The 12500-nt window shown below is 40.0% G+C and overlaps 3 protein-coding genes across 3 annotated transcripts in view; 2 read left to right on the top strand and 1 right to left on the bottom strand.

The window, feature by feature from the left end:
- Nucleotides 1-2104, top strand: part of LOC138055981 (protein starmaker-like) — a 3059-nt gene extending 955 nt beyond the window's left edge. The window contains exons 2-4 of the mRNA XM_068901838.1: nt 1-1299; nt 1578-1827; nt 2083-2104. The exon at nt 1-1299 is cut by the window's left edge and continues 669 nt beyond it. Coding sequence (XP_068757939.1) covers nt 1-1299; nt 1578-1827; nt 2083-2104 — 1571 coding nt within the window. The remainder of the gene's footprint in view (nt 1300-1577; nt 1828-2082) is intronic.
- Nucleotides 2105-2419: 315 nt separating this feature from the next.
- LOC138057974 (uncharacterized) lies at nt 2420-7710 on the top strand. The gene is made up of 4 exons (XM_068903876.1): nt 2420-2484; nt 4526-5028; nt 5524-5609; nt 7211-7710. Exons 1-4 carry the CDS (start codon nt 2442-2444, stop codon nt 7236-7238), a joined length of 660 nt encoding a protein of 219 aa, XP_068759977.1. The 5' UTR covers nt 2420-2441; the 3' UTR covers nt 7239-7710.
- A 3812-nt stretch (nt 7711-11522) lies between these two features.
- The window catches only part of LOC138055980 (fibroblast growth factor receptor 1-A-like), a 53475-nt gene continuing 52497 nt past the window's right edge, over nt 11523-12500 (bottom strand). Inside the window, exon 17 of the mRNA XM_068901837.1 lies at nt 11523-12309. Within this exon, the coding sequence (XP_068757938.1) occupies nt 12187-12309 (123 nt within the window). The 3' untranslated portion in view covers nt 11523-12186. The remainder of the gene's footprint in view (nt 12310-12500) is intronic.

Here is a 12500-nt window from a genome sequence, read left to right as displayed (position 1 = left end):
AAGAACAAGCATTTGACACTGATCGGAGTCCCTATGAGGAAAACGAAGTGGATGAAGAGCCAGAGGACGATGCAGAAAAGGGATCAAATGCTGAATGGAATTCTGACGAGGAAGAGGACTATTATGAACAGGAAGAGGATGAAGAAGAACGAGCATTTGACACCGATCGGAGTCCCTATGAGGAAAACGAAGTGGATGAAGAGCCAGAGGACGATGAAGAAAAGGGATCAAATGCTGAATGGAATTCTGACGAGGAAGAGGACTATTATGAACAGGAAGAGGATGAAGAAGAACGAGCATTTGACACCGATCGGAGTCCTTATGAGGAAAACGAAGTGGATGAAGAGCCAGAGGACGATGAAGAAAAGGGATCAAATGCTGAATGGAATTCTGACGAGGAAGAGGACTATTATGAACAGGAAGAGGAGGAAGAAGAACGAGCATTTGACACTGATCAGAGTCCCTATGAGGAAAACGAAGTGGATGAAGAGCCAGAGGACGATGAAGAAAAGGGATCAAATGCTGAATGGAATTCTGACGAGGAAGAGGACTATTATGAACAGGAAGAGGAGGAAGAAGAACGAGCATTTGACACTGATCAGAGTCCCTATGAGGAAAACGAAGTGGATGAAGAGCCAGAGGACGATGCAGAGAAGACATCAAATGCTGAATGGAATTCTGACGAGGAAGAGGACTATTATGAACAGGAAGAGGAGGAAGAAGAACGAGCATTTGACACTGATCGGAGTCCCTATGAGGAAAACGAAGTGGATGAAGAGCCAGAGGACGATGAAGAAAAGGGATCAAATGCTGAATGGAATTCTGACGAGGAAGAGGACTATTATGAACAGGAAGAGGAGGAAGAAGAACGAGCATTTGACACCGATCAGAGTCCCTATGAGGAAAACGAAGTAGATGAAGAGCCAGAGGACGATGCAGAGAAGACATCAAATGCTGAATGGAATTCTGACGAGGAAGAGGACTATTATGAACAGGAAGAGGAGGAAGACGAACAAGCATTTGACACTGATCAGAGTCCCTATGAGGAAAACGAAGTGGATGAAGAACCAGAGGACGATGAAGAAAAGGGATCAAATGCTGAATGGGACGCTGACGAGGAAGAGGAGTATAACGAACACGAAGAGGAGGAAGAAGAACAAGCATTTGACACTGATCGGAGTCCCCATGATGAAAACGAGTTGGATGAACAGGACGAGGACGATGAAGAGAAGGGATCTAATGCTGAGTGGAACGCTGACGAAGAGAAGTATGAACAGGAAGAGGAAGACGGGAATTCAGGTACAATAACTTGAGTGTGGAAAAGTAGAGCCTTAATCGAATTTTCCACAGTGGAAGGAATCATTGGAGTTGAGTATTGTTTTGAAAGCAGAATTGTATGGTGCTTGAATTTCAAGTGATATTGTTCGTTCAATTGCTCAATTCAGGGTTTACATTACGTTTATAACGTTCCTAGTACCATAGGTTTCGTATACAGTTCCCAACATACAATGCTTTACGATTGATAATTTACTTGTTTTCAATGCTATTGAAGACCAAACCTTCCTTTTGCAACCTAGATTCTCCGTATGACAAATCTAAGATGACAAAGGAGCACTTTTCGCTGCCTGTTTCTGGACTCCGTTGGAATGGTATGATGCTGGCGCATCGCGGAAGCCGTGATATTGATGTGAAACAAAGGAAAGCCAAAAGACATACTAATACGGATGATAACAACACTTTTAACTCAATGACCTGGCGCCTTCTTGGTTACGCGATCGGAGCGACATTTGTCATCTTCCTGGCAGCGGCCTTTTTTATCTACGCATGGTAAGTTAAAAAAAGTACACATTTGAATGCTCTCCGGTTTCTCTGGTGTGGCAGTGGCGTGGCAATGGCACCTTCGAAAATTTAACAGGCTTAATGGACAGTGGAGACTCAATTATCTAGCAAACTGCAATAAGTTAATGTTAGTTAACAAGTTGCTCAGATGGCTGACAGTCACATCACTATCCAAAAGATCGTGTGAGGAGAAAGTGCTACCATTGTAATTTTACCTTAATTTTACCATTGTTGGCCTTTCAGGTCCTCTAAGATAAGGCTATAAACCGTACGTACGTCCTTTCTCAGACCTTTTCAGTGTCATAAACTCTGTGGGAACTTGCCTGGTGCTGAAACATATGGATTTAAGTGGAATTGCACTGATGATATAGGTCAATAGCACAAATAATTGGTAAAAAAATGCAAGGTTAACTTAACAAACAACCACAAAAAAATCCATTTTTTAAAAAATAAATATGCTGGATGTTTTCTTCAGGCCAATCAGACTGTATTATGCCTATATGTGTCGCCGAATGCATCAAGATGCTGAAGCAGGATATGGTAACGCAGAGCTGTCAAGCATCAGAGTGCAGCCAAATCTACCAGGTGCTTATCCTTACCAGATGCCAGTTCCAGTTGCTGCTATGCCAATATATGGAAGCTCAGGTGGGAGATTCAGGTTGTCTTGCAATAACATGTTAAGCCCAAGGCTTATAATTCCCAAGGAAATTTCGCACCAAGATTTAAGACACGAAATTAATTTCGTCAAAGATACAACCTCTGATCGACAAAGATTCTTGAAATTATTTCAATGTTTTCGGGGCAAAGAGCTTCAAATGCAAACGTAGCAGAAACACATCAAAGACAAGGCTACAACGTGCAGTTTGTCTTTGGATTTTACTAATAAACGGACGAGAGGAAGGGCTTGAATTTTATTCGTCATTTAGCTCTAACTAGTGGAAGAGATCAGCACAGAGATAGGGGAGGAATCGTGCCAAAAAAGGAACTTAAGCACACGAGATTTTTGAGCAACGGAAGGAAACTGGAGGTGAGCATTTTTCATACAAGGACAACGGTTTCTCCCATGTTTTCAACCATAGTAAATACAGGGGAATGGTTATGAAACCCGACAAATTTCTTTGTTGTATGTTTTTGTTCTCTTTTTTGGCCTTGACCGTGCACAAAACACTATAGTTGTTTACTCCATACTGAGGAACTAACCAATAGAAACGTGTTCTTGGTTACGTGATTCATACATAGTGTATGAGCGCAAAGCAAAAGCTTGTGCACGGTCGTGGACTTTCCAACCTAAATCTTGGCATCGTTGTTTTCTCCTTTGATGTTTGCCGAGCTTCCAAACCATTTCCCTCAATTAACTATGTTTCAACTAGTCTTCTCAAATAGAGGAAGGGACAATCCATTTCACACCTGAATTTTTCAGGCTTTCCTTTCGTTACTGCTCACCTAACGTTAAGCAATAACTGCCATGACGCGCATCTTAACTTGACTCTCTCCGCAATTCAAATATATATGGCTTTCATATATAAAATTTTGTCGTAGAGGAAGGATACGTAGTGTACTGTCAAACAAGTTCAAAAGAAAAGTAGATCACTTCCGGTTGCCTTTTGTGGCTGAAAACCTCTCGTGGCTAAGGGGAGTGGCTCGTAACTACGAAACCCTTGCTCTGGACTCCTTCAAATAATCATTTCTCGAGTCCCTTTAACTCTACAGTTATCCTCTTTCGCCAAGAGTGTTCTGTTTAACGTTTTATATGTTGAATCCATATAGTAAATCAAGTGACCAAAATAGATATTGCCTAAAAACTCCTCAGCGAGTTAATTATGTTTCCACAAATTTTTGTACAAGAGTATAAGAACATTCTAACACAAAATCTGTAGCATGGATTTTAAAAATAGATGTGTCAAAAAATATTATAACGTCATAAGGAGCTCCTTTGATACGCTTTTTAAAATATCAGTTTCATTTTTTGCCAAAATAAAAAGCTCGCACTGCAGTTTACGAAAAATGATGAGATGGTATAAACTCTTGTTCTTAGGCCATCGTAGCTTGATTAAGAAAATAACACAAACAGCGGTGATAAATGCGTTGGAATAGAATGTTTATCACCGCTGTTTGTGTTATTTTCTTAATGATGGGATGGGTTCCCATCCGGTGAAAAAACCGCCTCCTCCTTTCGTTTCCTGAGAGGTTTTACATGGTTTTCACTGAAGCGTACGGCAAAGGACTGGGACTAGTTGCACATGCTCCTTATTATGAAGTTTTGTCAGATTTCCATTGAAAAAGGTACTTCAAAGAGCCATTCATGGGACCTTTCTAAGTAGCCATTGTCTTTCTGTAGTAAAGAGCCACCCCCTTAGCCTTCTTAACCTTCTTAATGGGGGTTGTTCACCAACCGAGGATTAAGAACTCTATAAGGATCTCTATAAGGATTCTGTTGGCCTCCCCCCAAAAAAGACAGCCAGAAGCATTCACCAAATTCATCGCCTTCGTTTTGACTAACAGCGACGAACAAATATTCTGGAGGGGTGGTAGGATTTTTTCTTATTCAATCCGTTTTTACGTCAAGAGCCCATAAAAAATGATAAGTAAAAAAATAAAAGGGAGTTCCTGTTGCCATCAAAAAAAAGTTAGCGAGCGAAAAAGTCTGTATTCGAATATTTAGAGGACTGTATACTTAATGGTACAGGTTTAGAGAGCATCCTGGACTACACTGGAGGTCGTCCACTACAAGAGGTCCTTGATGAAGATCGAAAACGGGATTGGCGCAATGCTGAGCTAAGGCAGGTCATCAAACAACAGACAGGACACAGGAGAAACTCACTCATTGACAGCTTGTTGATTGCTAAAGAGATCATTGATGCCCAGGCCAGGAACAAGGAGCATGAACAGAAGGCTTCGGAACGTCGGCAAAAAATCCACAAGTACAACAGCTTCCTTGCAGGAACCCTTGGCCAAAACAAACGACGCCTGTCCTTTGCAGATGAAGTTAACAACGCTTGCCTTGCAATAGCACCGAACTTTGTGGGCACTGAGTCAGTGCCGGGAAAGGCCAAGGAAACACGTCGTAAGATAAAAAGGGAACTTTCCAGAAAGCGAAGGCCATCTTTTTCGGATCAGATTCAAGTGGCACAGTCTGCTATCCTTGATTACCAAAAGAAGTTTCCATCTCGCCCCACCCAAAACGAACAGGTAAGAGTATGCTACACGCAATAAACGACTCAAGTCGTGAAGTAAAAGGTTTGCTCAATTGAGGCCCAAAGGAATAAGAGTGATAAAACAACATATTTTAGGGTTCACGTGAGGTTACGAGCGCTTTATCGGCAAGAAAAAATGGTTATGACTTTCTTGAACACTTGTTACTGTAAAGTTCTTTACCTTTTCTTCATCGAGGGGCAATTCGTGCTAAAGAGAAGAAAGGTAAAACAAACGCTGTTCAGGAGGTAGGTCCGTAAGGCAGTCGGCCAGTTGGTGAGAGTGAGTTATCAAAAGGCAAGTTGTAGTGCAAGAAAACCCATAAAATCCATCAGTGCGTTAATCCTTATCATGGGAAAGGGCCCACCCAAGCAAGGAGAGAAAACTAATGACGAGCGGGAAATCGAGTCCTCAACCTTCGACTTGTTTATGATTTATCCGCATTGCACCCAAGCAAAGCGAATTGTTTTCTTGTTTTTCTTGTATTCACAGGCGATCAGCGACCTGGACCCAAGAGACAGTTTCAGCTATTACACCATGATGGACAACTCCAAACCAGCTCGTAAGAAGTCTGGAGAGTAAGTGTTAGTGTGGATGTATAACGATTATGTTTCCCAGAAAGTCAATGTTGTCTAAAGAAAGATACAATCCGGGTCAAAACATTTTGGAACATTTTGGCCGAAAAGTAGAGAATTTATTGTACATGCTTCCTGGTCCATCATCATATGAGCAACGCGTGTTCTTCTTTCCCTGCCTTTTTCGCCCGTCCCCCTTCCCCCTGGAGTACGATGTTGAAACATTTGAGCGATCGATGCACTAATCTTGATTTCGGAGACAGTGAAAAGTTAACATTGTAATGGGGGAGGGGGAAAAGCGCGAATTGTCCCAATAATTTTGACCTGGATTGCAGGCTTCGTTTGGGCGAGCATATTTGCTCTTACAGCAAACGCTCCAAATTTGTTTAAATAAAAGCTAGGGTACTGTAAACTCTTCCACCTTTGTAGCTGCCTCCAGTGACGAGTAAAAATGTATCTCGTTACCAGGAGCCCATGAACTCGTGGGCTCCTGTCGTTAGACAAAAGTGAAATCTGTAAGCATCACTCTCAGTAGGGAAGAAGAAGCAGCCTTCATTGACGAGTAAAATCGTCTGGTGTTAGGCAGTAAAATCTATGAGTATAACTCTTATCAGGGGAAGGGTTAAAGAGGACATAGTTTTTGCGTGGACCTAGATGTTAACCTTTTCACCCCTGAAGCAGCCCCCATTGATGACTACAGTCGTCTGGTGTTAGACTGACTAAAATCTATAATATCACTCTTAGCTCTTAGGAGGGAAAGGATTAAAGGGGACAGTTTTTGAGTGGACCTAGATGTTGTTAACCTAGTCACCCCTAAAGAAGCCCCCGTTGACGAGTAAAATCGTCTGGCGTTAGACAATAAAATCTATACGTATCACTCGTAGTAGGGGAAGGGTTAAAGGGGACACAGTTTTTGAGTGGACCTAGATGTTGTTATCCTTTTCACCCTTGAAGCAGCTTCCAGTGACGAGTAAAATCGTCTGGTGTCAGACAGAGTAAAATCTATAAGTATTACTCTTAGTAGGGGAAGGGTTAAAGGGGACATGTCATTCTTTAAATATGTAGTTGCGTAACTTTGAACAAACCGTCCAATTTGAGAAAAATCTGGATACTTTTGATCACCCAATCAAATGTCAACATAAATAAAAGAACCGAGTATTGGCCAATCAGGTTGCAGGTATTAGGGAACTTAAGGACGGAGTCTACTACCCTGTATTAGTAAGCATCACCGATAGGAAACCCTAGTATCTCGAGATGCGCAGAACGTATGCGCAATAAGCATAGTAGGCACCGTCCTAAAGCAGCTTTGTGGGTTTTAACTCGCCTCTAACAGTGAGAACAAACCGTTTTTGGAAGCTATATAATTAATAGATAACAGGACTACATGCTTGTCCAATTTGGAAATAATTGGATTAAAAAATTCCTCGGCTGCCAAATTGGCAGGTCCAAATTGTCAAGTGGCAGTCCTCAGAACTTTTCTCGAAGTATTACATCAGTAGAGAATGATAAGGCTGAAAAGTCCGTCCATTCAGCTTCAACTTAGTCTTTTTATAACATCAATACTTTTAGTCTGACATCAAACCCTCTTTTCCGTTTCCTTGTAGGAGCTGTGTGCTGGACATGGGCTTTTAAACTTCGAAGTACTTTTGATATTTATCCTCTATCGAATGGGCAATTGTTTCAACTTTGTAACTTGGCTTGCATATATAACGTTTCTGGATTTCAGTTAAGCAAACTTAAACATATTCTTTTTTACGAAGCATTAACAAGGGCTACAAAGCCAGTTTTGGTAATTCTTTACTTATAATTTTGGATTGGTATATTCGGTGCATGGACTAAAATATGGCCTACATTATTTGGAGCTTGGGTGATCATTCTAAGAAAACGAATTTCTAAAACGTTCCTACAAACTGGTCGAGGTTTACTGAAAAATACTGAATATGAAAAAAGTCAAGTTTTCCTCTTTTCTCTGCTATGAAAGTGATTATCTACAAGACTCATACGACCGAGTTTTTTTCTTGGAAACTGGATGTTCTCTTAGATGCATCAGAAATTATACTAAACCTCTTGATACGAACCTAAAGCTAACAAAGATAAATAAAACGCAACACGCAGAACACACGTTTGTGGTGAATCAGTATCTTCTCTCCGTCTCTATTAGAAACAGATGTCATTATAACGTTGTAAGATTGAAGGAAGGCTCTTATGAACGACAAGATTGTCCTTGTATATAGACAGGGTATCAAGTAATTTTCGGTATCAACAAAATATTATTATAACTCTCCGCTCAACAATTTCCTGCAAGAAAATGTTATTTGCCGCACAATTTGCGATGTGGCGCAGAAGATAGTTGGAGCCAAATAACTCGTATCCAATCCGTGCTGTGGTTTTATTGACTGTGGCCTCATAATCTTTTACAGCTTTCGGAACTTTCTAGGCATGAAAGAATAACTTCCAGCGAGCGAATCCCTGTTCCCCATGATAATTACTTGAAATCTATTTTTAAATCGCGTCCGTGTTGTGAAGGTTATTTTTATCGCGCCTACGAGCCTCCCTATGCACTATAACCTTGAGTCAACCTTTGCGTGTAGCTCTCTGCTTTTAAAACTAACCCCTTAGCAGGAGACTCAAATAATAACTTTAGTCTGATTGGCCATTCTAAGCAGTACGTGAAAAGCACAAGAACTCCTGGCGTTCCAAAAATAGAAATATGCGCGCAAAGGTTGGCTCGCAGAACTTGAATAGGAGAAGCAAGCTTTTACTGATGGCCTCCTGTTTTTACCTGTGGTTACCATGACCGTGCGGTGTACTTTCACACCAACTGACTAAGGTGCCGTCTTTGAAGTAACCACGCAATATGACATGGAATTCAAATAATTTTCATCGGGATATAGGGCCAAATATGGGGGACTCGCCTTGTTACCTCAAACTCTCCTGCTATCATTGTGTAAGGGGTAGTGACTATTAAGTCATAGACATGGGCCCAAAGAATGAAAGAGAAAAAACTCTGACTATGCTGAAAATCGAACCCAAGACCTCCGAATTAAATTACCAACTCATCTCTCTCTCTTCCGGGGGGACTCGAAATGATTCAAAGAAAATATGCTGAGACGCGCAGACGTGAAATAAGGTGGTGTCTGCACACACTTTGGTATTATTAAATGGAGCGGCGAACCAATCAAAGCCCTTGGGGTGTACTATTCTTATGATACTAAATTACTGCATGAAAAGAATGTCATCGAGAGGCTGGACAGCGCCAAAAAGTTTGTAAATATCTGGTCTTCAAGAGGTCTTTCTGTTTATGGGAGAGTGACAGTTATTAAGTCCTTAATCATTCCTAAATTTGTTTATATTTTGTCGCTTCTGCCGGCTCCAAAGGAAATCGTCCAAGAATTGAACCGAATATTATTTAAATTTCTATGGAAAGGAACGGATAAAGTAACGACTGTCCACGATAAATGAATACGAGAACGGCGGACTAAAAATGATTGATCTTGAAAGTATGATTAAATCGTTACGACTAGCCTGGCTGAAAAGAATCTTTGGAGAAAATGACGGTGCTTGGAAAAGCTACCTACAAGTTTTATTGAAGCGTCACGGAGGCCTCCTTTTATTTTATTGCAATTACGATATCAAAGACTATTTTGTTCCTTCCCTCTTTTATTCCGAGTTACTTCAGTGGTGGTCAGAATTCCGAGACGTTTATGATACTACAAAAAAAGAATGGCAACATATAGTGTGGAATAACAAAGAGATACGAATAAACAACAAACCTATCTTCTATCGAACTCTTTTTGAAAACGGCATAACTTTTGTAAACGATCTTTTATTCGACACAGATACCACAAACTCTTTCAAGTTTATTTCAAGCAAAATAAGTAATAATAATTTTTTAACTTGGGCGGGACTTCGCCACTCCGTTCCATTACACCTAAAAACCAAGGAAAGCACTCCTGAAATTTCTTTGTTGGTAACGATAGAGGTTAAAGACTTTGATGTGTTAAAAAGGAAATCTAAGGACTATTACACATTAATAAAAAACTCAAAAGCCAAACTTCCAAATAATTCTCAACATCTGAGGAAAACTTTTAATTTGTCAGGGGATCACTTGAAAAAGGTTTTCTGGCTACCGCATAAGGTGTCCTTTGAACCATACATAAAAGCATTTCAGTACAAAGTCCTTGACTCGATAACAGAGGATAAATGTTCGTTTTGTAACTCAGAACCGGAAGCTCTACACCATCTCCTTTTTCATTGTAGCCTTGTGCAACCTATTTGGAAAGATTTCGAATATTTCTTCTTCCTAATGACCAGAGAATTCGTCCACCTTACTCTGCAAGATGTCATGATTGGTATTATTTACGCAAATTGCCCTTTACTAAACTATTTGATACTAGTCGCTAAATCATATATATGGGATTGCAGAAGAAATGTGTCTCCTCCTGTTATAAACGCCTTTAAGCTAAAGGCAAAAATTAAGTATGAAACGGAAAAGATTGTATGTGTAAATACTAATAACATGGACAAATTTAACGAGAAGTGGGATTTGTGCATGGGCTCTGAACCTAACCCGTAATCTGTTTTTGAACTGTGTTCTTAGAACTGTAAGTATTTGGCTGTACATGGAATCCTTTTTTTTTTTTTTTTTCATAATATTTAGCTAGGCATTAGACAAGTATTGTAATGAAGTGTTAGTAAATGCAGTATTGTGGGTAGTGTAAATTGATGTTTTAGAATTGTATTTAATTAATGTATGTAAAAAAATAATAATAATAATAATAAAAATAATAATAATAATAATGATAATAATAATAATAAAGTGTCTGCACACACTTCGCACAGCGGAATCGTGAATACGCGAGCATCTGTGGAGGAAGGAGGACTGTGCAAGTCGACTGAGCTACACAGTAAGACCGGAAACGAGTCGTTGGGAGTCAAGTCGCTATTTTCCAGCAATTTAACAAGTTCTACGTGTACAAAGGATTGTTCAAGTATTAAATTTTAGTCCAATTCTTCTAACCTGGGTCTCGTTCGTTTTGACGAAATTTGCTTATTTCTGTGCCTAAAATCCAGAGACACTCGTGGTTTCCCTCACTGGTTCAGTGATTTAAGATCAAAACAAAAAAATGTTTGTATAAGAATACGCCACTAGTATTTACGTCGGAGGCCATGACGTCACCTCATTGTTTCTCAATTTCGGCCGTCACCAGTCCTACGTCAGTGTTGTAAGTGAGAAATAGGCCATTTTAGCTTCCTTAGGACTGTTACTCTAAGCGATGCTAAGTGTCAAGCATTTGAGATGGTAAGACCTCGCTCTTGCACACAGAGATTATAAAGTGAACTCCATGGTGGCCCATTTCATTAAAAGTCAGAGGTGCAGCAACTAACCCGCGATCAGGCGCTCTTTTCTTTTTGGAAGGACGCGAAAAGTACGCGCTCTCCCGGAAGAAAAAAAACGCCTGATAGCAGAATATGTAAGAAGCACAAAGTTAACGTTGATTTTTGACAAATGTAATTAAATCTTTTAGAAGCGTTTACACAAGTTTACATAAATTACGACTTTGCACAAAGCAGTTAGAACTTCAACATGTTCCTGGTAATATTGATAATAATAGTAAATAATAATGATAGATAATAGCAAAGCACTTTAAAGTGCAGCAATTGCGGGCTTAAGTAAGGACAATGTCCACGAAAAGACAAGTTAGAAGAAAACTTGGAAGATGGTAAGATGGTAAATCTTAACCGATTGTTCAATAACCTTCAAGTGGACCTCCAAGTTGGTCATCCTACGTCGTTTTCAAGGAGACAACGACCGAGAAATGTACCAAAATGTGATACTCACGTGCAGGGCGTGCAGAGTCTTTTGTTCACTAAACCCATTATTAATTATCTTTTAATTAATTTGCAGCGTCCTCATTGCTGTCGTCCTACTGTCTTAGCTTCCTACTATGGCTGCCATGACTCCTCTTGCAACTTTACCGGCTAAACTTGGTCATTTGCAAAACTAAGAATTGGATGTTTTCGGATTTTTAAACCACGCATCAGGGTGACCGATGACCGATCACTAAACCCATTATTAGCTTTTAATTAATTTGCAGCGTCCTCATTGCTGTCGTCCTACTGTCTTAGCTTCCTACTATGGCTGCCATGACTCCTCTTGCAAGTTTACCGGCTAAACTTGGTCATTTGCAAAACTAAGAATTGGATGTTTTCGGATTTTTAAACCACGCATCAGGGTGACCGATTTTACTTACCCTACATTTTATTTACTTGAGGTTTAGTTTTTAAGATCTGATGAAGCAAACTCTTACATATATAGGCTGCTACACCTTAGTCATAAGCATGCTATACCTAACAGTTTCTTTAAATGAACAACGTAACATCCCGAAACAACAAGAGCCGTATATTCTGTTGCTAACATTTTGAATAGCGGGATTTTTCATTTTATGAATTTTCTACATATTCAAAGCGTTTTACGCTAAAATGACAAAAGTGATAAAATATCGTCTATGGTTGTGAATCACTACGCTTACTGATTCTCTTTTTAACCCAATTAAATCAAAAGAAACTGATTGCCTCTTCACAACTTCAGACTTGACCATTTCTTCTTAGGGCGTGGCTGAACTGAAGCCGCGCACACGTCCTCGACCATTGAGTATTTTGTTCCATCGTACTTCGATTCGTCCAACAGTCCGAGGTACAACTGAAAAATTCACATAAAACAAGAACATCATTTTCTAATCTGTTTCGTGCTTGATTGTCTGCTTTCTGCTCGACTGCTTGTCTGACCGCCTTGCCTGGGTTTAAAACACATTTCTTACGAATAATTCAACACGACTCTATTTTTTTCTCCCAGAACGGTATTAATAAGTAGCAGAGAGAGTCATCATTGGG

The sequence above is a fragment of the Montipora capricornis genome, chromosome 7 (genome assembly GCF_036669925.1).
Source record: "Montipora capricornis isolate CH-2021 chromosome 7, ASM3666992v2, whole genome shotgun sequence".
NCBI classification, from domain to species: domain Eukaryota; kingdom Metazoa; phylum Cnidaria; class Anthozoa; order Scleractinia; family Acroporidae; genus Montipora; species Montipora capricornis.
Note: the sequence above shows the minus strand (reverse complement) of the source record. Positions and strands in the feature narration are given on the sequence as shown.